General features: G+C 56.0%; 8 protein-coding genes across 8 annotated transcripts; 3 read left to right on the top strand and 5 right to left on the bottom strand.

Annotated features, from left to right (window-relative positions):
* Positions 1–1,332: 1,332 nt before the first annotated feature.
* CGCA056_v002848 (uncharacterized protein) lies at positions 1,333–1,673 on the top strand (the record flags this gene model as incomplete). Its single annotated transcript, XM_037318105.1, has 2 exons — positions 1,333–1,525; positions 1,612–1,673. The coding sequence occupies 2 exons, from the start codon at positions 1,333–1,335 to the stop codon at positions 1,671–1,673; spliced, it is 255 nt and encodes an 84-aa protein (XP_037183086.1).
* Positions 1,674–2,967: 1,294 nt separating this feature from the next.
* CGCA056_v002847 (uncharacterized protein) lies at positions 2,968–4,911 on the bottom strand (the record flags this gene model as incomplete). Its single annotated transcript, XM_037318104.1, has 1 exon — positions 2,968–4,911. One exon carries the CDS (start codon positions 4,909–4,911, stop codon positions 2,968–2,970), a length of 1,944 nt encoding a protein of 647 aa, XP_037183083.1.
* A 374-nt stretch (positions 4,912–5,285) lies between these two features.
* CGCA056_v002846 (UPF0587 protein) lies at positions 5,286–5,870 on the top strand (the record flags this gene model as incomplete). The annotated part of the gene is made up of 3 exons (XM_037318103.1): positions 5,286–5,320; positions 5,372–5,486; positions 5,538–5,870. The coding sequence occupies 3 exons, from the start codon at positions 5,286–5,288 to the stop codon at positions 5,868–5,870; spliced, it is 483 nt and encodes a 160-aa protein (XP_037183084.1).
* An 824-nt stretch (positions 5,871–6,694) lies between these two features.
* Positions 6,695–9,292, bottom strand: SIT4 (Serine/threonine-protein phosphatase SIT4; the record flags this gene model as incomplete). Its single annotated transcript, XM_037318102.1, has 4 exons — positions 6,695–6,886; positions 6,934–7,363; positions 7,415–7,832; positions 7,888–9,292. The coding sequence occupies 4 exons, from the start codon at positions 9,290–9,292 to the stop codon at positions 6,695–6,697; spliced, it is 2,445 nt and encodes an 814-aa protein (XP_037183081.1).
* A 490-nt stretch (positions 9,293–9,782) lies between these two features.
* On the top strand, positions 9,783–11,791 carry UPF3 (Regulator of nonsense transcripts UPF3; the record flags this gene model as incomplete). The annotated part of the gene is made up of 2 exons (XM_037318101.1): positions 9,783–10,036; positions 10,093–11,791. 2 exons carry the CDS (start codon positions 9,783–9,785, stop codon positions 11,789–11,791), a joined length of 1,953 nt encoding a protein of 650 aa, XP_037183082.1.
* A 920-nt stretch (positions 11,792–12,711) lies between these two features.
* Positions 12,712–13,512, bottom strand: ustO (Pyridoxamine 5'-phosphate oxidase family protein ustO; the record flags this gene model as incomplete). Its single annotated transcript, XM_037318100.1, has 1 exon — positions 12,712–13,512. One exon carries the CDS (start codon positions 13,510–13,512, stop codon positions 12,712–12,714), a length of 801 nt encoding a protein of 266 aa, XP_037183079.1.
* A 673-nt stretch (positions 13,513–14,185) lies between these two features.
* Positions 14,186–15,151, bottom strand: CGCA056_v002842 (uncharacterized protein; the record flags this gene model as incomplete). Its single annotated transcript, XM_037318099.1, has 1 exon — positions 14,186–15,151. The coding sequence occupies one exon, from the start codon at positions 15,149–15,151 to the stop codon at positions 14,186–14,188; it is 966 nt and encodes a 321-aa protein (XP_037183080.1).
* Positions 15,152–22,597: 7,446 nt separating this feature from the next.
* CGCA056_v002841 (uncharacterized protein) lies at positions 22,598–23,290 on the bottom strand (the record flags this gene model as incomplete). The annotated part of the gene is made up of 1 exon (XM_037318098.1): positions 22,598–23,290. One exon carries the CDS (start codon positions 23,288–23,290, stop codon positions 22,598–22,600), a length of 693 nt encoding a protein of 230 aa, XP_037183077.1.
* Between the last annotated feature and the right edge of the window lie 1,118 nt (positions 23,291–24,408).

Below are 24,408 nucleotides of genomic sequence, written 5' to 3'. Positions count from 1 at the left end.
GCGCAGTGACTACCGAGTCCTCGGGACAGCACCTGATTAGATGCGGTGGGGTACCTGCTACGGCCACGGCACCTGCCTGGCTCTGGATGCGCCGCCGTCTCTTCCCCCCTAAAAAAAGGCAGGGCACCAGCAGCCAGCTTCATTCACCTCACACACACAGTACAATCGTCGGACACAGTAGCGACCGCGCCGCCAGCCCAGCGCCAGTCCCTTCTGAACGTGACTGCGCACACTGGCTGGCACACTGGGCCCAGCAGAGGGAAAAAGGCAAAGGACAGCTCGGGGTGTGGCGTTATCGCGCCGGTGAGTCGAGCCACTGGGAAGCCGCCGTTGGCCGCCCGTGGAGCGCGGCCGACTCGTGATTCGCGGGGTCACGGGACTGCCGCTCCACCGCGGCTTCAGCTGGCCGGCCTGTCCATGTCCACCCCGCCGTTGGTGTAGCACAAATCGCCCGCCCATCCCATCCCATCCTTGGCACGCCGCACCGTGGCTCTCCCAAGCGTCTCTGTTGGTCTTCCAGTCTTTCCGCTAAGGTACCGTACTACTGGACGGGTAGAACCAACTGACAAAGCTCACTCACTCACTGCTCCCTCCCAGTGTCGGTACATACAGTGACAGACAGCACCCTATCTCGTCCTCACCGATGCATCGTGGGAACTGCACCGCACCGCAGTAGTCCCCTCCCCTTTCACCCCCCATCTCAAAACAGATATGTGGTCAAATCCCCCCCTTTCCGGCATCTGACTGTCGTAAGGGTGGGAAAGAAAATTCCTGACCGCCTCGACGCTTGACGCTTGTCAGGTCGTTCGTCCTCATGACCTCTCCGGGGGCGGGAAGGACCCTGAAAACCGACATCGGTCGCCCTCCGTGGCCCGTCCAGGCTGAAAGGTCCATCGTGAGGTACCGCTGCTAAAAATGCCCATGGCCAAACACCCCAGTCCCCTCCCACTCAACGGCGAAATGATTCTTTTCCGCGGTGCGGTGCGGACGAACTCCTGTGACTGACCAGCAGCAGCCGCGGCGGCGGCGGGCGGCGGGCCACAAGGCGAAGGACCACGCAGAACGGGGAGGAGAGGGCTCCACACCGGATCTGGTTCCCTTCGATGCATGTTCCAAGTTTTAGAATTTTAGGGGTCCTGTTGCTGCCACCTGGGCAGAGACGGGCAACCCAGGAAAACCTCGGCATCCCGGCCTTGCAGTGGCGGGGGACCTGACAAAGAAGGGGAACATGAGGAGGGAGGGCATCGTGGTCGTCCGGAAAACACGAATAGACCATTGCCTTGCTAACGCGCCGTAGTGCTGACTGACCTGATGGAAATGACCAAGTCGACGATGGGTTCGATGGAAGGATGGCTGGTCGACGCGGTGGGCCTCGCAAAACCCGGATGGAACACGAGTGACGATATCAGCCAACCTTTCGGATGCACGATGCACCTGCTGGAGTCTTTTTTCTTCTTCAACAACCCCGCCCCAACTCCCTGTGGAGGTCGAAGAGGAGAACGGAACGACGCCGCCAATCCTTCTCGTGCGTGAATCAGTCATACTGGGGGCCGATGGCAATAACGGCAACGTCGTTAGACATGTGGCTAATTACAGTGCACTACTGCGTAGAAGGGGAATGGGTGCCGTGGCCAAACATGGGACCAAGGACCCGGTCTACTACGCAGTGCTAGTCTTTTTAGACTCTCGAGTTCCTGGGAAATACCAGACTTGCGGCTCACGACCGTGACATTCTTGTCGCCTCAGTGCCACAGGTAAAGGGGGCACAGAGTTCGGTGGCAGGTTCAACCTTTTCACGAATGGACTATCCGTACCGCCGCTCAATCACGCAAAACCGTCAACCTCCACCACCACAAGCCAACTGGCTGGCTTCAACGGTTCCATCGGGCCAATTCCCCGTCTGGGACCACGGCACGCCCTCCCCCTCTCTTCAGCTGTCTGTCGGCTTGTGCAAAACTCTGGGCTGCAAATTGACTTTCCATCTCGTCTTCCAATTTGTCTCTGCCATTTATCATTTCTCTCTTACCTTTACATAGTGTATACTCTTCCTGCTGTCAATCCGGGTCAACGTCAGCGCTGGAGGAAAACTAAGCAACCGAATGCCTGCCAGAATGATATCACACGTAACCCCATCCCGCACCCTCCAAACGACTGGTAACCACCACAACCACACGCAACCAACATAGTTCATCCCTGCGGCGCGGAACGCTCTGAACTGCAACTCTGCGTGTGGCATTTCCCAGCGCACTGTCGCTGCGTGTACCTTGGCAGAACCCCAGGCACAGGCACGGCGAAAGAAGCGCAGTGCAGTTAGGTGCGCAGTCACGCAGTAGGTAGGTCGTTTGAGCCAAGGAAATCGCCCCAAACCATATGCTGTCATGTACGACAGTGCATCGCAGCGCGCCTGCCATTGGCTGTCGCCTCTTCCGCTGATGATGATCTACCCGCCGGCTCCCCGTTCCGGTGCCTGAACCGCAAACGCACCGCGCCGAAGGGCATGATGATATCGAGTAGTTCCCAAAGTTGGATTCTCTCGCGAAAGAATCAATTGGAGAGGTAATCTGAGGCCTTGCAGTGTCATTGACGCTTTATGCACGCACTCATTATTCTTCCTCCATTTCATCCCGTCTTGCTCTCGCATATCCTTCGCTGTCTTGGCTTGATCTTTAAGCTCTCCTGGAATCTGCACTTCCGGTCAAGACAGCAGAGACAGCAGAGACAGGAACGACACCGGATCATGGCGGAGAAAAGTGCCGGTATTGTATCACGAAGAGCAAGGAGTTTGACGCGTCGCTTTGTACATCATCGTGTTCTAATTGAATGTGTCAAGAAAATTGGTCTTTATGACCGGCGTCCCGTGCCTGATATCAGGTTCGCCATAGGCATGCTGTGCATGCGCCAATGAACATGTTCGCCATCTTGATTCATCCAAGATGCCATGCTAGAAATAAACGCGCTCCTGTCTTCCTATGCTTGCAGGCTGCTCGCGGCGGCCAGCTGTCCTTCCCGTTCCCACCACATGCCTTGCTGAGAGACGTGCTCTCCAAATGCCGCAACTTCCTCTGGCGCCTCCTCTTGCGTCGACGGTGCGGGCAGCGCAGCTTGCGCTGCCTTCTTCGTAGCCCTCTTCCGCTTTGCTTTATCTTTGCCATTCGCTTTAGCTTGCTCCTTCATGCGGGCGGCGTAGACGGCTTCAGACCGATTCCTGCTGAAGATCTTCGACTTCATAGTGTTCAGATCTTGATGCCAACTCCTAATCTTCACATGCGACTTCTTGGTCTGCTGCATGATGCTGACGATGCGTAGACCTCGCCTTTGCGTCTCGTCTCCTAACCGGGCCTCGTCCACTCGCAGCCACCGCAGCCACGGGGTCACAGAATACACCGTCCGATCAAGCAGGCAGATGTCAATCAAGTTTTGAATGCCCCTTGCGAGATCTTTCTGGTGCCTGTATTCCCCGAAAGCTGGCGCGATGAGTTTGGGTTTCATCTCAATAGCGTGCAGGAGCTGCTGTGCAGCGGTAGTGTCCAAGGTGTATGTCACCTGCTCGAGCAAGTGCGTGGTCGTTTCGGCGCTAAAGGTGATGCCGTGCTTGAGGCCGACGGCGAAGGCTGCCGCAGCTTGTCTCACGTAGTCGAACCTCAGCAAGCCATGTACCATAGCCGTGAACATGTCGTGGTCGAGCCATGCTCGCTCGGTCACGTAATCGTTGTTGATGGCAACATTCTTCAGCGCTGCCCATGTGAGCCACCGATCATCTTCCTCAACTTCTTCGATTGCCTTCCTCCGTATGCAGATGCCGCGTGGATCCTTGCCCGTCATGCGGTGAATAGCGCCAAAGAAACCCCTCGCATCACCAGTCCCCTTAAAGTGATTCAGCAGACAGACCAGCGTCTTCCTTGTTGGTTCGACTCTGGAGTTGTAAAAGGACCGTACTACTCTCTCGGCCAAAGGATGTAGCCCGTTGCGGTTGAACCCTGCGATGAGGGTGTTGTATGTAAAAGTAGTGGGCGGTTGCGGTGACGCCAAAAGGTTATAGCATATCTTGCCAATCTTTGTACGTTGGTCATAGTCTGTGCTGGCGAAGACTGAGCCTATGATGGAGTTGAGCTGGGCACTGTTTTTCTTGACGTCAATCATGTCGGTTTGGCGCTCGTAGTACGGCAAGTTTCCCTGCCTGAGTTGGCCAACCTCTTCCTGAAGGTCATTCCAGTCGCTGGGCCCCAAAATGTTTCTAGATTCCTCAACAATCCTATCAACCAAACTCCCCATATTCTTTTCTGTAATCTGAAGTTGAACGAAGTTTTTGGGCGCACGGTGGCTCATCAGCGGATTTTGTAGTCGCTCTTCGTCCATCAGGAAGTCGTCCGTTTCTGTGTCGTTGGTCTCGATCAGCTTGGCGAAGGGATCTGTGTAGCCGAAATCGCCTGGCGCGACAAACGCATCGATTGGTTTTTCGAAACCCAGTTCCTTCAGCAGGCGTTTGATCTCGACGTTCCTGCGAAGCGTTCTGCCGTCCGTATGACTGAGCGAGTTCAAAAACTCCGCAATCTCGCCCTTCTGCGGCTTGTGGTCGAATAACGCGCCCTTATACCGATTTTCGAAGCTTGCCGGCGGCGCCTCGCCCGGCTTCACATCTTGCGGCACGCTCCTCCTCATATTATCGAGCTCCAGCTTCGCCTGCGCGATTTCCTCTTCGAGCCTCAGCCGTCGCTCGTCCTTGGCCTTCGCGTCAAGCACAGCGGCGGACGCCATGATGCCCGTGTAGCAGGCCGTGAACATTTCGCCAAAGGTCGGTTTCCGGGGCGTCACCCGCGTCGCGGACTGTCGTACCATGCCCCCCGCGGCTTTGAAGCAGGCCTTGCAACCGCAATGAGGCGCCTGGCCCGCTCTGGACCAGATTGCCTGCATTCTGACGGCATTCCGGCTGCAAAGGCAGCCCCAATTGAGTGCGATTGATCGTTTCGAAGGCGGGTGCGGGCGGGCGTCGGGGGGCCTTCGGCGTCGAGATTATGGTCTGATGCGTAAATAATGTCCTTCCAAGGGCCGAGCTGCCGAGCCCGACCCAATCGAAGATCCGGTGATATCAAAATTGCTCTTATGCGATAAAGCGGGGGTAAATATTTGGCTAAACGTGCCTTTCGCTTACAGAAGTGACGCAACTGCCCCTCCAACCCCACCATCGAATGCTTCACTGTGAGCTCAGAGGGGCACCCTGCAGCCTCAAGAAACACTCTAAACATCTGATCCTGTGAGACACAAGGGGCAAAAGAAGTATATTCACAATGTTCGCCCTTTATCTTACTGCAGAGCTGGAGGGGTAGGTTTTCCATCGCTGGCTTCTTGATTTGACTCTCGCTGACCTCAACAGGGTCACGAACCTTCGCCCCGATGACAGCGAGGGTAACCCCTTCTGGTACACTTTCAAAGTCCAGTGTACCTCGTGCCGTGAAGTCCACGACAAGACCGTCGGTGTCAACCGATTTGTACGTTAAACCCTCTACCCAAGTACTGCATAGTTACTCACTGTAAACCAGGAGAACAACGAGATGAGCGGTAGCAGAGGGGAGGCCAACTTTGTGTGGAAGTGCAAGAACTGCAAGCGCGAGTCTTCGGCCTCTATCAAGGCCGCCCCCGCCGCTTATGAGCAGGGAGAGCCCGCCAAGCAACAAAAGGTCATTGAGTTCGACTGCCGAGGTCTGGAGTTTGTTGACTTCATTCCCGAGGGAGAGTGGCTTGCAGAGGGCGCGGATTCGGGCACCAAGTTCACGGCCATCGAGCTTACCGACGGAGAGTGGTTCGATTATGACGAAAAGGCCGGCGAGGAAGTCAGCATCAAGGAGCTGAAGTGGGAGATCAAGCGTGCTTAAATGGATTCGAAAAGTCTTCAGGGAAGTGATACCGGGTGGCGTACGGGTGGGAGGGGAGTTGTTGTGTGTGCAGTCGTCTACAGTTGGAGAGCGCAAATACCATCATGGCGCTACGTTTGGCCGACTGATCTCGGCGATCCCTTTTGAAAACGTTGATACAATGAAAGTCATCCGCATCTACAACGTCGTCGAGACCAACATGTATCGGGTATTTAACCTCTAACCTAACGTAATTCTACAAGGTGGTGTTACCGACCTTCTTATTCCATGCATTTCATCATCAGACATCACGAAGCCAACCCGCCGTTCTGCCATGTACCTTCTTCTATGCAATTCAAGCGAGCTGTCTTGAAGGCTCGCGCCCCACACTTCTTCTTCGCGCTGGAGCATGAGGAATGCGTATTGATTCCTGTTCGCGACCAACAACATGCCTGGGTTGGACGCAAACTTGCTTCCTGGGGAAATCAGTCAACCCTCCATTGCCTTCACGTCTCATCAAGCGTTGTCGTGGACGATGTCCAGGTCTCCTGTTTTCTGTCCGCAAGGTCGATATCCAGGCCTTGAAACTCGCAAACGTGATAAGATCGTCCCTCATCATTTCTAGTTGTCTTGCCGCATGACATTGTCCAAGACCTCAATGAAGATGCCCGTGAACTCTGGCAACGCAGAACGAGGCAGCTTTCAAATAACTCTTCCACAGACCTGAGGTTATTTAGGAGACGTCCAGATATAGTGCGAAAACTGGCGATGCCTCTCATGCCCCGTCCCTGAATCTAGCACAATCGCGAAGACATTTCCCGTCGCCAAAGCAGTGGCAACTTCCATTACAGGAAATAATCACCAGGCCCACGGCGGTTGGCGGGAACGTGACGTTGGTCATCCGGAACCGCAGAGAAGATGCTGAATTTGGGGTTCATATCCTTGTCCACAGTCATGATGGATGCTACGTTGCCGCAGCGGTAGCAGTAGTTCGGAGCAGACCAAACTGTGACGACAGAGTTTTGTGGGAAGTGGTACTGCACCATGTTAGCTGACTGATATGTGACAAATGGCAGAGACATACCTTGTATCCCTCGTTGACAAGTTGATGGGCTCTAGCAATGAGCTTCAGGCCGTTGACATGGTTGAACTCCGTGGCCACCTTGTCGCCGAAAAGCCAGCCGGCACCGCGGGGGCTGATGGCCCAGGTTTCCACATCCTCGGGGTCTGACCAGACCAGATCGCAAAATGCGCCCTCATGGGGGATCTCCTGAGCACGGGCAACGACGCGGATTTGATCGATGGTGCGGATCTCAGGGCTGAGACCACCGTGGACGCAGAGTAGTTCGCCGTCAACAATGGCAGCCAGGACGAGGAAATCGAAAACGTGACAGCAGGCCTTCCAAACCGATGCATTACCGTACTTTTGCTGGCACTCTTCGTAGAAACCATAGACCTGGGTGATCTGGCGAGACTCATGATTGCCACGTACGAGAACAATCCTGTCGGGGTATCTACACTTCGAGTTAGCACATGCTAGAGCCCCATTCTTTTATGCGACGTACTTGGCCTTCAGGCACATGAGAAGGGTAAAGGTCTCAAGACTGAAGTAGCCGCGGTCAACGAAGTCGCCGAGGAACACGAATCTGGTGTCGGCTGATTGCGAGCCCGTGCTAACTTCAACGGCCGAATCAGGCCTTGAGGTTGTGCTGGTATCGGCAGCGGCCGCTTCATCATCCTCCTCATCATCGGGGGCAGGGCTGCCTGCATTCTTGACCTTCTTCTTCAGTTTCGGGTTGGTGATCTCCGTCGGCGGCTCAATATCCTCGGGGCTGATGACTGTCGTGGCCGTCTTGGGTGCTTCGACTCGCGATTCACCAGGCATTCCACCTGCGACGCGGAACAACTCCAAGAGATCGTAGAACTGGCCGTGGATATCGCCACAAATTGTCACTGGGGTGCACACGGGCTGAATGTTTGACTCTGGAGTCGTGAGGTCAGTAAGATGCCCGATCAGCCCGAATGGCGCGGTCCTTACCCTCCATCAGAACCTCTTTCACCAGTTCGCAAAGCTCCTTCATAGCGCGCTCGGGTAGATAGTGGCACTGCTTGGCCTCCTCCAGCCACTCATCCAGGCCTGCATTGGGAGATAGTTGGGCAGGGCCCGGGCGGGGAATGTGGCTCGCCATCTTGTCGTTCAACGCTTGGGTATAAACTTGAGAATTTCTCTCGACTTCGTAGAGATCGAAATCTGCTGAGATGTTTGGGTTGAACTCCTCAGCTAACTCTAGCGAGTCTTCGTCTTCGTACTCGTCGGACTCGTAGTAATCAGGGTCGAATCCCTCGGGGAAGTCGTCGATGTCGAGAGTGCCGCCGCGAAGCGATGGCTGGAATGAGTCGTCTTTGGTGGGGTCGTTAGGACGTCGAATAACGCGGCCGATCTGCGCAGTGCGAACCTGTGGCTCTTCGGAATATTCGAAGTCGTCCTCTTGGTTGGGCTCCTCTGCGATTGACTCGGGAACACGTCGGCCGGCGGTAGGACTGGGACGGACGTTGGGGGTGTCGTTGGAAGGAAGTGATATCGAGGATGAGCGTGGTCGGCGGCGTGGGAGAATGAGAGACGGACGGTCTTGGGGCGTCGACAAGATCGGATTTGACCTCAGAGGGTGCGGTGGATCGGCGGGCAGGGCGGGGGGAGGGGCCTGGGTACCACGATTGGGTGCGACAACAACAGGCGGTGGGGTGGTAGCGCCAGGGGGTAGCTCAGGGAGAGGTCTAGGCTGCTGAACCGGACTTCTCGAAGAATTCGAATATGCTTCACGGGTGCGTCTGTCGCTTTCTTCACGACGCGCGACTCTCTGGAGATGCTCTTGGTATGGGTTATCGTAAGCCCCGACAACTACCGGACGTGGGCGACTGAAGTTGGGCGCACGCGGGCGTATCAGCTCTGCAGTGCAGTTGGCGGCGGTTAAAGTGGGGATATAGGCCGTTCCTCTGCCAGGGACCGGAATGCCTCGACCACGACTTGAACCTGACGCAGACGCAGATGACGGGACAGGACCGGCTGTAGATGCCTGAGGAACTTGCTTCTGCTGCTGATCGGGCGACTGATGCTGTTGACCGAGGTCAGGGTGTCTTGCGGGAAGGTTGAAGGATACCTCCGCTGAGCGATTGCGTGCACGGCCGGCTCCAGCTGGCCCGCGGCGAGGGACGTTGGTAAGCGGGTTTGCGAAGGCGAGGTTCGCACGCTTGATAGCAGCCTCGATCTGGGCTTCACTTGGCGGCGAATAAGTCGAAGTTGTCGCGCTGTTATCCTTCGCAGAAACCTGAAGTCCGCGGTTTATGTTGTCCTCATTGAAATCCGGAAAAGCTTCCGGAAAGTAGTCGTCTTTGTGAGGCTCCTCGCTCTCGGTGACCTCGGTGGACTCGGATCCCTTGTCCATTGTCTGTGGCTGGCTTCCACCTGGGTGAATCTCGGATAAACTCTGTTTGAGGAAGAAAGTTTGTCCGAGAGAAAAATGGCAGGTTAAGGTTTATCCGAAGATGACCCTGGGAAGTTCCTGCCAAAGGAAGCTATCCTAAAGAGGCTAGTGCACTCTTATCTGATAAGACCCACATCAGACGGAAAGTGCTCTGTGCTCCATTCTTTCAGATCCGTGATTGAAGTGAACCAAAGCGCCCCGCGCCGCTACCCTGGCGTCACACCTCTACCACAATCACAGGCCCAAGGCTGTGTCCCTTGTTGGTACCTAGGGCACAGAGCAATCATTCAGCAGTTTAGGCATAACAGCCTTTTAAAGTAATTCACATCATCTAAATCTGGCTCACTGAAACACCAATTCAGCCTCAAGACAAAGTCGCGCACTCTGTTTGGAGTCAGGCGCCGACGGAAACACATCGGCTCGAGTCGCAAACAACGCCTTGTCCGCAACGATGGCCACATCAGGCTCCCAGGGCGCCTCGCGTAAGACGAACGGTGTCCTTCCTGTCTCTGGCCAGCAGACGGCCGCCGATACGCCAAAGTCGAATAAGAGTCGTGCTGCGATCGAAGGCCACAAAGTGGTTATCAGGCGATTGCCCCCGGGCTTGACGGAGCAGGAACTATGGAACAAGCTTGGAGATGAGTGGAAGGCTGGACAGGGTCTTGTCAGCTGGCACAACTTCGAGGCCGGCAAGATCTCCCAAGAGTAGGTACTCGTCAGTTTGCTAGCACTGCGAATCGGACTGACTGTGGTTTGCGCAGCGCTGCGAAGCCGTCGCGGCCGGCAAGAGTCTACCTCAACGTCTTGAAGCGCGAGGACCTGAACACCCTTTCCAACTTGATACAGGCCAGGTCTTGGGAGGACGCCAAAATGACGTCCAACAGCCCCTCCCTTGTCGGGCCTCCGGTTCTCGAGATGGCGTCTTACAATAAGATTCCAAGCGGCAAAAAGCGCATCGACCCCAGGCAGGGAACGATCGATCAGGACCCGGAGTTTATGGCCTTCCTTCAAGATTTGACCAACCCCGAGCAGAACAAGGAGACCGAGGGTAGCGAAAGCAAGGATGCGGCCGACGAGTCGAAGCCGGATGCCAAGGTCACGACGACACCTCTGATCGAGTTCCTCAAGGAGAAGAAAGCCAACAAGGCCAAAGAAGCGGCCGCAGCTAAGAGCGCGAAGCAAGCACGTCAAGAATCTCAGAACACCAAGGGCAAGGCATCGGCGTCTACGGAGGATTCGAAGAAGGGCAAGAAGGACTCTAAGACAGAGAAGTCGTCAGAGAAGCCCAAGGAGACGGTCAAGATTCTGACTAAGAAAGCAACCGCGGACGCCGTCAAAGCAGCAGAGGCCGTTGCCAGCCAGATCACCCGGAGCTCTTCGGCCGCTCAGGAGGCACCTAAGAGCCGACGGGCTGGTATTGCAGCTGCTGCACGCATTCTGCAGCGCGACCTCGGCATCAGTCCTGGCAGCGCTCATAGAAGGGCTCGTCTTGACGCTGCTAAGGCGGAGGCAGAAGCGAAGGCTGCGTCTCCGAAGGAGCCTGCTCAGCCCGCGGCTGAAGTTCCGGCTGCTGCGGCACCACCCGCGCCGCCAGCCCAATCCTCCTCCAATGCTGCCCAATCCGCGGAGCGCAACGCGGCACCCAGTGCTCCCAAGTCAGGACGCACCCGTAGAGGTGGAGGTGGTAAGAACGCGGCTGCCAATGAAGGAAAGGGCAAGTCCAACGACACTGGTGGTTCTTCCAACACCCCAGCGCCCACCAAGACCCCTGTTGTGCTGCTCAAGAAGAGGGACGAGAAAAAGAACGAGGAGAAGGCAGAAAAGGCCGAGAAGGCCGAGAAGGAGGCCTCATCATCCCAACCAGCGCCCGCCAAATCCAACCCCCCAACAGGACCTAAGGGCTCAGGGAAGGGCAGCAACTCCAAGAAGGGTGCCAGCTCTGTCACAGTCACCCCCGGCGCCACCCGCGGCTTCGTCAAGCACGCCAACCCGTCCCAGGGTGTGACCGAGAACCTCCTAAAGCAGGCCATGGAAGCGTTTGGAACCGTCATCTTCGTCGAGATCGATAAGCGTAAGGGCTTCGCCTACGTTGACTTCTCCGACCACGACGGTCTCGCCAAGGCCATCGCCGCCAGCCCAGTCACTGTTGCCCAAGGCACTGTTCAGGTTCTCGAGCGCAAGGAAAAGAAGCCCGCCGCCAGCAACGCCGCCAGCACCAACAACTCTGGCAACGCAGCTTCCTCCTCCAATGCGCCCGCGGCATCCTCCTCAGCTTCCGGCGCAAACAAGGAAAAGGACGCCAACGCAACGAACAACCCTGACAAGCCCGAGGAGCAGCGCCACAAGCGCACCAGGCGTGGCCGTGGTGGCGGTAAGGCCGCGGCCAACAAGGATGCGCAGCAGCAAGCTGCCGCCGCCGCTGCCGCTCCCGCTGCGGATAAGGCTGCAGGTGCGGGATGATTGCTCAGGCAACCCACCCCAAGTCTACGGTTTGCGAATGGTATATTTTGTGTGTACCTTACATCGATCTACCCTACCTACGCATGCGTGCGCGTGGCCCCAGCATGGCATGGCATGGGCGGCACGTCGGCGAGGAAACGTGGTTGACTGGCGAAGGCGAAGGCAAAAAAATGAGGATTGCGACGCCGTCACTGTGGTCGTGGCTGCGTTTCTGCCCAAAGGGGGGCCTCGGGAACCCAAGCAGCGAACCATTGGGCGTGCGCGTCTCAAACCCTTGACAAACTCCCCCCGGTCGCTGACTTGCAGTCACACATTATCGATTCGACGTCGACCTGTTGGAGAGTTTCCATCGTCTCACAGGACGGGACGGCCAGCAGCGCGAATGGAGGGCCGTGGCGGGATGCGAGGGAGGGCCCGAGTGGATGGTTCGGAGTGGATAATTGGAGGGAGTCTAACGCACCTCGGCGCCACGAGAGCATCAATACGATTCTCAGTATCGTTGGGCCTCTCGGTGTTACTGGGTCACGTCACATTCGTATGGGCTCGAGAAGAAGTTGTAGAAAAAACACCAAGTTTAACTTTTGATTGTCCTCGATGGGGATACATCTCTCTAAGGGTGATCCCGCCATCCCAAGCTTACAAAAAAAGGCAGTGAGTGCCCTACATCAATCCATAGATCCATCAGTCCATAGCTAGTCGTTCCTGCGTGTAAACGCGTCCCCAAAAAAGAAGCCGCTCATTCCCGAACAAACAAGGGCCCAAAAATTGTCTATCTAAATAAAGAGGAAAAGTGACAATGCTCCCATGCAAATCATACAACGTGACACACACAAAATACTTTCTGCAAAACCGGGGGGTTTTCCCGGTTTCCCAATTACAAACAAGTGTTGATATCTCATCCCATCCGCTGCTGCTGACGCTCATTTTACCAAAGCCAAAACACCGTAAAACAAAAGAGCAAGGAAAATTCCCAGCAGGATGCCATGCGTCTCGCGGAGGGCGCGGGCGGCGCGGGACCGGGCGTCGGTGAGCCAGAGGACCTCGCCCGCGTCGCGCCGCGCCGTCTTGAGCCCGGGCAGGCCGTCGATGGAGGTGGCGTTGGTCTCGAGCTGGTACTTGTGGACGGTGTTGTTGTCGGCGCGCTTCTTCCAGTAGTTGTCGAGGGTGGGACGCTCCTCAAAGACGGAGAGTTCGTCTTTGACCTCGTGATGTGCTGTTGATTGCTGCCCCTTTTCGAGAGACGCGTCCTCGGAGGTCGCCGCCGGGGCGTAGAGCTCCTTCCTGACCATGGGAACGCCGAAGCCGCAGCTCGTCTGGACCTCCCACACGTCGCCGAGGACGACAGCCCTAGCGCCGTCGTATGAGTCCCGGCTGCTGCCCTGCGGGACGATGCGCTTCATCCACGAGTCAAAGTCCGGGCTGTCCCACTCCACGATGCGGCTCCGGCAGAAGATGCGGAGGATGCGCGGGGAGGGGCCGAAGGACATGAACATGAGGGTGAGGCGGCCGTTCTCGTAGCTGTGAGCGATGGTCTCGCAGCCGGAGCCGGTGCGGTCGATGTAGCCGACGAGGTTGGGGCCGAGAACGGCGAAGTGGGCGGAGAGGCCCTTTGGCGAGACGTTGACGTGCGGGAGGTGGGTCGGGGCCGAGGCCGTGAAGAAGACGGGCTGGCGGGCGGCCCAGTCGGCGAGGTCGGAGCTCAGTGAGGGGTAGAGCTTCATTGTGTGTGATTTTTGTTTGTTTTGTAACTTTCTTGGTTCGCAGGTGAAAGTTGGAGTCGATTGACTGTTGGAGAAAGAAGAAGAAGAAAGGGGGCTGGATTGATCCAAGGTGTTTGTCGTCTCAAACGTATATAAGGGTATTGGGTATCGCAATGTCGACGAAATGAAATCTGGTACAGGATTTGGTACATGAAATGAAAAGTAACAGATGAAGAAGCGGTCGCATCGTTGAAATAGAATCGAGTCCGAGTCCGCGACCGGCAATGGCGGTCGTGTTCGTGTGAGAGGAATGAGTCAACCCATTGCGTCTCATCCCATATTGGACGTCTTGGTCCAGGTCGGTGCGGGGTGAGATAGGCAGGCTTGGGCTTGGATGCTCATCCCTCCTGTCAAGGTGTCAAGGTAAAGGAAAAGGCGCCTTCCGGTCTTGGGGAAAGGCGCCGCGGGCGAGGGAAGGGGGAGGGGGCTTTTTAGCGGGCCCTGGCTCCCGCTATCCGCCTGTATGCGGGATGCGTTGCCAGGGATTGTTAAGAATTTCCGCTGTGACTGGTGTGATGCAGCGCATCATAAACGTATTTTCTCGTTAAACAAAATTGCCCGACTTGGTGCGTCGCACAGGGCTTGTCTTTTGCGCGTGGCTTGGGATTTTTTTTATTTTTTTTTTCAATTGCCCTTACCACTGACGCGACCTGCCGCGGGTAGTGTCTGGCAAGGGGGATGCGAGGGGGTATGCGTGGTAGTGGCCGTCCTCGCCGGCGTAGCCGTCGTCGTAGACCGCCGTGCTGCCCTCGTAGTCGGAGATCGTGGTGGTCGCGATGACTTGAGGTCTGATCTGGGAGTAGGACGAGTCGGCACGGCTCTTACGGGGACGCTCCGCGGTGGATCGAGGCGCGGAGGGGCCGTACGGCTCGACGTAGCTCTTGCGGCCCGAGCTACCGCTAGAGACGCTGCCATCATCCTTGCTGCTGCTGTCCTTGTGGTCGAAACGGCTCTTGAGGCGCTTCTTGTCCTCCTCGTGGAGCTTCTCGCGTTCCTTCTCGCGTTCCTTGCGCTCCTTGCGCTCCTGGCGCTCCTGCTCATCGTGGCGCTTCTCGCGCTTCTCCTCGTGACGCTTCTCCTCATGACGCTTCTCATCGTCGCTGGTCCGGCGCTTGCTCTCACTCCGGCGCACCTTGCTCTCACCGCGGCGGGTCTTTTCCTTGGGAGAGGGTGGTTGCTGAACGGGCATGGCGCCCGTCATCATCTTGGGCTCGCGCTCGCGCTCACGGGGCTGGCTGGAGCGGGCTTTGCGGACGTCCTCCTTGAGCTTTTCGTTCTCCTCCCTGAGCGTGCGCTTCTCGCGGACCAGCTTCTCCTTGTCGTCTTCGAGGACCTCGACAGTGTTTTGCAAGGCGGTGAAGCGGGCGTTGACATCGCGAAGCTCGTCTTTCAGCTTCGTGTACTCATCCTTGAGACTGAGATGAGCCTTGTGCAGGTCAAAGTACGCTTGCGCCGAGCGATCGGGGCTGGTGCTGTAGGAATCTTGGTCAGAGCCAACGCCCGAATCGCTCGCCTGCTGGCGGTGACCTCTGACTGACACGCTGTGAACCGGCTCAAAAGAGACGTTCCTCCGGTACTTTTTGGAGTCGTTGGCCGACATGGTTGCTGATTGGGTCCTGGCAGGGCTGCTTGTCGTCGATCAGCCGAGTTGGGTCGATGGACCAGGTCGAGGCGAATGTGTATCTGTGCCTTTTGCTGCCGCAGCAGGTGAGGAAAAAGTGAAGCTGCGGTCGTATATATGTGAGTGAGTTGAGCTGCGTCCTATTCGGGCAAGGCAGAATTTTCGAATTTGGATGTGGGCGGTTGTGGTGGTTGGCTACCGGGTTAAGACAGGCCGTGTGTGTGAGTCAAGTATTAAAGGAAAAGGGCGAATTGGGTCGCAGTGGTAATTTGGTTGTTTTTTCCCGGGTTGGAGGTTGGCGGGACTTGGGCAGCAACACTAATAAGCGAAACCTGAGACTGAGATGAAGGGGAAAGAGGGAGGGAAACGGGAAATGCGTCGGCATGGAAGTTTTTATTTATTTGGACACAGCCATTGCAGTCTCCGGGAACAGACCATAAAAATAATAACAACAGTCGGACTCGGAGGGAGGAAAGTGGCAGAGGCAGAGGCAGAGCGAGTGAGCGACTGACAGAGATGGTGTGGATTGCATTGCGCTGCTGCTGCCTCCGGGGCTAAGTCGCGATGGATTGGGAGGGAGGAACAGCAGAGAGGCGTGCGACAGGGGAGAGGACCAGACGGCAACGGCAGAGATACCTACAACATGCCTCCGTGGCCTAAAGAGATTGCAGCATTCCTGAGGTAGCCCGTCGGTATTGACCATGTAGGGCTGGGTGGCCTCTTGGCGAAGTCCAGAAGAGGAGTCATCGCTTGGGTACGGGGAAGGAGGACGGGACCAAACATGCCCTGCCCTTTCTCTGCTGCAGTCTGCAAGTCTGGCTGCAGTCTGTCTGCACAGTACTCCCTCGTCACTCTCTCACCCCGGCCCATGATGAGAGGGTGAACCCGCGCCCGCGATCCGCCGGCCGTCCTGCCTAGCGAACTGTGGGTTGGCGTAACGGTTGACGGGACACGGGAGACGAGGGACTGACGAGGATGGGGATTGTTTCGAGGGATGGGCCCAGAACTTGCCTGTCAATGGCGCTGCATCCATCGCCAGCCAGGGTGTGGGGACGCGGGAGCGAAGTGGAAAAAAGGCGATTCTCGTCTGTACAAGGAATCGACTCCCATTTCCGCCGACCCCTTCACAATTCCATGTATTCCCAGGTCCAAGGTCCAAGGCCCTCGAGGGGGAGGGGCACTTCTGGAAAAAGGGGGGTGTGCTGGTGGGAGGCTTTGCTTCAACTTTCTCGGTGGGAGGACCTGTTCTGATTGGAGGCGGCGCAGGCGTCCAGCAAGGCAGATACGCAAATTTTGGCTGCCTTCTTTTGCTGAATTTTTGCCTGTGGACGCCTTGTTTCCCTCGTTTCCTGCCCATTTTCAGTGCGTGCGTGGAATGGTCCGCCAACGCGGGTTGAGTACCCGACAGACTGATCCGCCTAACAGAAGCAGGCTGTTGGCTCTTGCAGACCGCAGGGAGACGGAGCATGGCGAAGCAAATGCGAGGTGAGGTAAGGTCAGGTAGGTGACAAGAGGCCTGCGGAAACGACGAGGAGACGGACGAGACAGCAAGAGTACGCAACGGCGTGAACAGGGTCTCTTGGCGCTGCGTAGTACTTCTCTTGCAGCTATTCGCAGTCTCTTAAGCCTGTTCTGTCTCCCCCGTCGATCCAGGATGATGATGTGCGTTGCGTTCGTGTCGGTATTCGGACCAATCGTCTGGCAATGATCGCAAACCCAGATCGGCTTGCAGCCTAGAGAGAGGCCGTCGCGAGACCCCGATGAGGGGCAGGTGATGGGCCAGCGAGTCGCGTCGTGAGTCACGCCTTTTCTGGCGACTGGCGTCTGCACTTTGGACCCCGCGTCGCGATGGGGTTCGCTCGTAATGACGATGGTGACTGAGGCTCCTATCATTCGACTTCATGCGTTCGATGCAAGCCTCCTAGGCTGCTTCATCCTGTTGGCGCTCTCGAGGAGATGGTGGTGCACTTGGTTGCCGCTGATCGATCGACAATTCTCGTTCCGGCCAGTGAAACCAGCTGAGTCTCTGTCATCAGATCGGTCAGTTTCGACATGATGCCTCCGTCGTCTCCGTTCGCTGGGAGGAACGTCGCGGGCCGCATGGCGATGATTATCACGAACGGGCTGGGGTGTGGTGATGGTGAGTGGTTGAGAGGTGCGGACACCAGAGCAAACATGTCACTGGGAATCCGCTGCGGACGGCAGCTAAGCACGGACTAGACAGCACCGCCCCGCAGGCTAGCGCAGCAGGCACTCCCCTGCAAGGCCTGCGTCAACGTGCCTGTCAAACCCTAAGACGCCAACCACACACGGCGAAAGCTCAAAGTCTGTGCCTCTAAATGCTGACACTCGGAGTCCTCAATTCAACTAGCCAGGGTGATTCTACATACTGGAGGTACATGAAAATACATAACGAAATATGTTGAGGTCAGTCCCGTGGTCCTGTTAGAGAACGCAACTATGCGTCTGAGGTCGACTTCACTGGATGACTGCCTGCTCCGGAAACTCAGTAGTTGCTATCATCATCGTCTCCATTTCTTTGTGGCCCTTCCTAATCGTCACGACAACCTAACCCAGCATTTTAAAGGACCAAGGCTTCAATGACTGCCTGGGTGCACATGGTCTATCCATGTGCCATTGGCTAACTGCCTCACCAACTTCAGTATGTTGAACTTGCTTGGAGACTCAGTAAAGATATCATCATCGTCTCCAATACTCTCTGGTCCTGTTCTTCAGGGCCTTCTCGAGAGCCAAGGCGAATCACCGCCTGAATGCATGTGGTCTATCCACACCCTGTTGGGTGTCTTACGTCCAACTTCAGTACGACCTGTCCCAGAGACTCAGTGAGATCACCACCATCGTCTCTAATTCTTTCTGGCCCTGCCTCATCGTCTCACGACACTTTAACCCACGATTTTGGAAGGGCCAAGGCTTGAATCACCGCCTGGATGCGCATGGTCTATCCATGTGCTGTTGGCACTAACCTCACCAACTTCAGTATGTTTGAGCCTTCTCTCATCGGGCCGTCGCTCCACGATTCAGAAGGGCTAGTGCAACCGTGGTCTATCCATGTGCAGTTGGTTATCTCACTTTCACCAACTCCTGACTAACTAGATTGATGAGAAAAAATAAGACGGAAATCGTGGGACATGCCTCCTCTTATAACTTTTCTGAAGGTGCTACCTGTGTTCAGATCAGTTCCACTGCGGCGACCATAATGGCTCAGTTCAAGAGGAAGGAAAAGTTTGTTAGGGACCGAAAGGTCAAATATGATACCAAACATCAGGGCATTTCACCCAAATTATCTTACCTACCGTAGTCGCTTGCATCAAGGTGCTTTGAGGTCGAGACCGTTCGCGGCGAATTGAGTTGTCCTATTTAGGCAAGTACAAGGTCTGGCATCCTTGTCGGCGGACTCCAGCCCCATATTTTCTCCCGTGTAAGTCACTGCAGACTGTCAATGTCGTGCTCAGTCATCCAGTGTCGAAGCAGTGAATTCGACCTTGAATTGGGCTATGCCAAGACATGGGAAATTCTGCAGATATCGGTAGACATCTTTATCCTGTTCGGAAGTCACATATATGAAGTCTCGAAATGTATCGCCGACCGTAGTGCCTGTCAGGTGTTGAACACAACAGGCATCATGTCTTTGGCATCATGGTGTGTCCTTTACGCGAGGAGATTTCCTCCATATGGAAGCGCTTTTCCTGATTTACACGTAAGGCGCTCCTAATACCAGCCCCAAAGGGTGGATGCTGCGACATCCACCTTCTGCAAGCACGGCTCGTGCTGAAGACACCCTGAGACTGGGAAGACACAAAATGGGAAGCGCTCTTCCTACTGCGTGCAACGGGTGAGTGTGTCAAGCGCAAATCTTGGCACGAGTCCACAGAGAACTTCTGGGAAAGAAGCCATGCGGAGAAAGACCGTTGCTGGTTCTATCTACAACCACGAGCAGCCGGGCCCGTTTCCATTGGTATGATACCATTGGCAGTGAAGGCACCATCTCATCAAATCTAGGGACGGTGCAAATATGGGAAGATATTGCAACGCAGATAGATCAGAATCATGATATGCAGTAGTTCCAATTGATCAATCTCTCCCGAACTTGCATCACATTCAGTGTTCAAATCGCTTCCATGATCTGCTTCCAGAGACTCCTTCCGATATCCCGCCCCCCCGGGCTCCTTCCAACCTATGCGCCTGCTCCGATCCAGAACCTTCCTGCTTCCTGCCTTCTGTTTCCTGCCTCTTGCCTTCTGCCTCAAGAAAACCACCTTTTGGAAGGAGGTACGGATTTGCACCTGCTCTATCAGCGTCGTTGCACCTGCCCTCACTGTGCTCCTTCCCTTCTTCGGGACGCCGACCACCAAATCACCCCAGAACCCTTCGATTATAAAGGACTCCTCCTTTCCCCTCCCCCTCCATCGTTTCTTCTCTTCAACACCACATCAACAACACGTCGCGGCTCGTATCGGAACTTGTCCTGCATCCTGTATCCCAATCGTCATTCATGTATCCGCAGCATGTATCCATTGTCATTCGTGTATCCCCAACATATGTATTCCCCCTTCCTCGAGACTCAGATCATCGACATGCAGGAGTCGGTCTTCATCACAGTCTCAAAAGCCCCCCCCCCCCCCCCCAGTTGACGGACTACAAGCAATCCTTTCCATGATTGTCTTGTACCATGGGGGGGGCAGATGAATTCCAATCGTTCGCTGTCTTGTCTTGGATTCTTGCAACTTACTAACGGCAAAGAAACTTGATGAGATGACACCACTGGTGGCTGGCAGCACGGTAACGTCGAGACCGCTAGGCCTTTCACCAATGAATGAAGGAAACATACGCCCGTCCCAATGTCCAGGTGATGTCCATGAAGCCCCCAGTCCCAAACCTGAACCCCCTTGTGAAATGTGTCCCCGTGATCCCAGGCTCAGCCAAGTCCATGAACAGCCATTGACGTGACCCCAATGGAATCCCCGCCGACTGTGTGTTGGATGTCATCATCGCCTGTTTGAGTTCATCCGCCTACCAGTGACTCTGTCCCATCCGCTCGCTCTCCCCGTCCACGCGCGTCTCGCCACGGAGCCAGAGCAAGCCCAGGTTTCGGCCACTCTCCGAGAGGTTCCCCACGGCGAGCGCAGGCGCTGACACGGGAGGGAAGGAGCCAGAAGTGGTGGACAGGCAGGTATACAGGGAAGAAAGAAAGCCATGGAAGGAGCAGCTGGAAGTGTTGGTCTCCTGCCGCAATCGTGAAAACGCGCGCCGAAACAGAAACAGAAGGAAAGAAGAAGCCAGATCCAGGGATCGGACAGGAAACTGCACAAAACTGGAAGAAATCGCATCTCGCCTTCTTACCGTAGAAGTCATGAGCTGTCGACGTCGTTTCCAACTGGATTGGTGTCAACATCATCTGGCTGCGGTATTAACATGCAGCAGGCACAGGACAAAACTGAACGTGGGCGGCAAGAGTGCCGTTGCCCACATTGTGAATTGTGAAAGAGGGAGACAGACGTTGGTCTGGGTTGGATGGAGAAGGAGGAAAATTTGGAATAGAGTCTGAAGGAAGTTGCAGAGTGTTGTCCTTGGTAGTCGAGTGAGAAGGAAGTGGTCCTCCAAGGTTGCCCATGGCCTGGTGCCTTACCTCTGCGAGAGTAAAAGCGGCGGGCGGGCACCGCGCTAGCCCAGGACGTGCCGGTAACAGGTCCAGCGGCAGGCAGGCGCCTGTCAGAGTGGTCCTTCCCATCTTTCTTTCAACCACAAGTCTTGGCCCCCACGAAGAAGCAAGAGCACCGCGGTGCTGTTGACCTCCAAGACCCCCGCAGCTCTTGCCTTCATGTTTCGTGGCAAATCTCGCAGGACTTTGGGAGCTCGGCGAATGAAGCAGGCAGCTGCGGTCCAGCCCCCCAAAGGTGTCAATCCAAGTACCTTCCAGGTTCCCTTCGTATGTCCCAAAACGGATCCCGAAGTCCGGGCTGAGATATCTCGGACATGGGAATCCACTCGCTCACCTCGGTGTCTGTCAGCACTCTAGCCAAGGTGTACCGCAGCCCAGGGCCAAGAATCGTATCGTTGGCCTCGCGGGGCCGGAGGGGACCGGAATAAGGCAAGGTAGGTGACGAACGAGCTGAGCGAGACCCTGGTCTCTTCAGTGCTGCTATTCCAAGGATATCGATCCAGCGCGGAATCCTTCGAGGGGGAGGGTACGAATGGGCGTTGTGCGCACTTGCGCGTTGCCCAGAGTAGCGTGCGTTGGCCGGAATCGCGAGAAAGCGTGAGGGACTGCAGGCAGGCAGCGGGAAATGGGTCGCCTAGTCGCCTCAGGCCCTGGCAGCGCAAGATTGGAAGCTGCAGCCTTAAGCTGCACACCATCGCTAGATGGACGGCAGGCACCCTTGTCGCCGGCGGTGGGCTCAGCGCTGCGGCCTGCGGGCGCGATGGTGGTGTTGCAGTGTGTCGCTGTTGAAGGTTACGTAAGGTAGGTATTCGGACCAAGGTGTGATGCGTTGGCAAGCAGGACCTTCGCTGCAGAACGTGTACGTAAGCAGGTGTACGCTTATATAATGAATGAGCTGATGCTGCAGGCAGACAGGCAGGCGGATTACCTAACGAGTCCAGACCACCCTGTTAGGTTGTTTTGTCGAGATGGTGGTGGTGGGAAGGGTTGCTAGGAGTGATGGGGAGCTGAGGTTCCGAGGTGTGGGAGCCTGGCGTCATGGGAACGGGTTTGGTCTGTCTGCGACTCGCGACGAATCTGCTGACGGGACCCTGTGCCGAAGTCGAGTCACTGAGGCCCCTCTCGCTATTTTTGACACTTTCGCGCTTGTAATAGATTGCTTACTGTCACTGAAATTCGCTCCATTCTGTCATGAGCGTGGAGAGACCAGGTCTTCAGGTGTCAATTTGGTGTCTAGTAATACCCTTGAATTACAGCAGATGGCGTGAAGGAAGTGACCCGTCGGGTCGTCCCCTGACATGACCGTCGAAAAAGAATAAGGAAGAAAAGGTCCCCTGAAAAGCAGAGGAAATGCATGCAAAGGACAGCCGAAATGTGTGACAAATGAAATTTCGTGAACGAAGGTCAGACTGCAATCTTCTCGGGCCATACCGCACCTGCAGGGCGGGATGTCCAATGAAGCATCGCCAGTCGAAGTCTATTGCGTCAAAGGCCAATCATGATAGAATCCTGCAATCTCCAATGAAAGCCTGCATGCATGTTAGACTTCATCTCTTGAAGATGTGCTTGCGGGAAGAGACTTACCACTCGGCTTCCTGTATCGCATATCCAGCCAGACATCCTCCCGCCAAAGAAAGATGATTACTTTCGCTTGAACAGTAATACTAACGTCTTCGCGCATCCATCAGAGATCCGCGAAATTCAAGTCAAAAACATATGTCCATCCCTCCATCCCCGATCCTGTCTCATTCGAACCTCGCATAGCCATTCCGACGCAGAATCCGCTCGTACGTGCGAAGCCGCTCTTCCTGCTCCTGAATCATGCACCGTTGGTCCTCAATATCCCTCCGAAGCCTCTTGTTGTGGTCATCGACAACGTCAAACTTGCGCTCCCAGTTGACGATGATTCGCCTCAGCTCCTCGACCTTGTCCGAGACGTAGTGCCGCGAAAGCTCCTTGACCCTTGCAATCAGCGCGTCGCGCTCCCTCTCGATCTTGTGCAGCCGGTGCCGCAGCTTCTCGACCTCGCGGTGGAACTTGCCCGTGTGGCCGCCGGCGTTCTCGAGCGAGCACCGTAGCGCCGCATTCTCGTCCCGGAGCGCCTGGTTCTCGGCTTGCAAAATGGGCACGATGCCGCCGAGCCGGCGCGCCTCGGCCTCGGCGGCCTGATAGTTGGCCTTCAGCGAGACGTTCTCGCGGGCGAGGCAGTCGTTGGACTCGCGCAGCTTGCGCTCCCGCTCAACGAGTTCGTTCCACTCATCGCGGCCTAAGTGGCAGCAGTCGTCGCGGCAGCAGCGGTGGTGCTGCACCGGCGGCGAGCACTGCGGCTGCTCATAACGAGGGTAACCGTAGTAGTGGTGCGAGCGGGAGCGTTTGAGAGAGATGTACTGTGTCCGACCGTCCGGTGCGGTATCAACGTACCAGCGGCGGTTAGACATATGAGTGGTGTGCTTGGGGCGGTGGTGTTTTGGGGGTTTGTCGCACTCGTTGCCCACTTTGGCTGTGGGTACGAGGACTGCGACGAGATTCGCAGTCTTTAAGGTTGTTAGGTGTCTTTGTTGTTGTGTATAAAGGCTTTCAACTGATGTTGGAAGCCCTCGGGTTGAAGTTGTGTAATGTATGGCTTGGGGAGCAGTGTAAGTAGTACGATGATGGAAGAGGGTAGGTTCGATGATACCGGGAAAGGGAGAGATCGCGGTACTAATATGGAAATCTGCGAGTAAAGACAGTAGACCACAAGGGCTAGAACGATATGCAGGTGATCGGAGCAGAAGACTTAGGGTCTAGGGACGAACGAGGATTCATGAGTCGACGGCATGGCCGCAGCGGGAAGCGGGTAAGGCTTGACTTAACGGGGCCATGCAAGGCAGCGCCCTGGCATAGGACTCAACCACCGTCCCGGGAGAGCCATACCATTTCGGACTGAGAGGGAGGAGGGCGCCTCAAGAATATCGAGTCATCGAGGTGCCCTACTCGAAAGAAGGCAGCGACCACGAGGCTCAAGCGCGTGGGCAGGAGAGGGATGGGTGCCGGTTCGGTGGCTGGCGCGCGGTGAGGTATGCGCGTGTGTGTGGGAGGAGTTTGGGGGCAGTAAAGTTGCAATAAGGTGAGCAGGTTGCGGACGAAGACGACGCCATTTTCTTTATTCTGCCCCTGTTGGTGTCGAGGACCCTTGAGATGGTGAGTAGCAAGTGTCGGATGTCATAATGCTGACTTGGTTGTGGGATGAACGAGGACTCAGAAGATGTGTGTAGCAGTCATGTAGACATCCTCACAAGTTGGGTGCGGTGAGACCTGGCAGGTCGTTTGGCCGCGAGCGCATGAGGGGGATGTCTCACGCGAAGGGAGGTCATTCGGAACCGGCTCCGGGGCTGTGACGACTTGACGGTCGCCCATCCCAGTCGTTAGGGGGAAGAGTCAGGGATTAGCGAGGGTGAAACGGAAAAACCCCAAAGACCAAGACGCTGCGACTAGGAGACGGTAAGTTTCTTCTTTCATGCAGCTTGGAAATAGAGTACAAACCGATTCCCTGTAGCACAGACGCGAGCGTTGACGT

The sequence above is a fragment of the Colletotrichum aenigma genome (assembly GCF_013390185.1).
Source record: "Colletotrichum aenigma strain Cg56 chromosome Unknown KSG_Cg56_contig02, whole genome shotgun sequence".
Taxonomy (NCBI): domain Eukaryota; kingdom Fungi; phylum Ascomycota; class Sordariomycetes; order Glomerellales; family Glomerellaceae; genus Colletotrichum; species Colletotrichum aenigma.
This window is presented reverse-complemented; position numbering and strand designations above follow the sequence as displayed.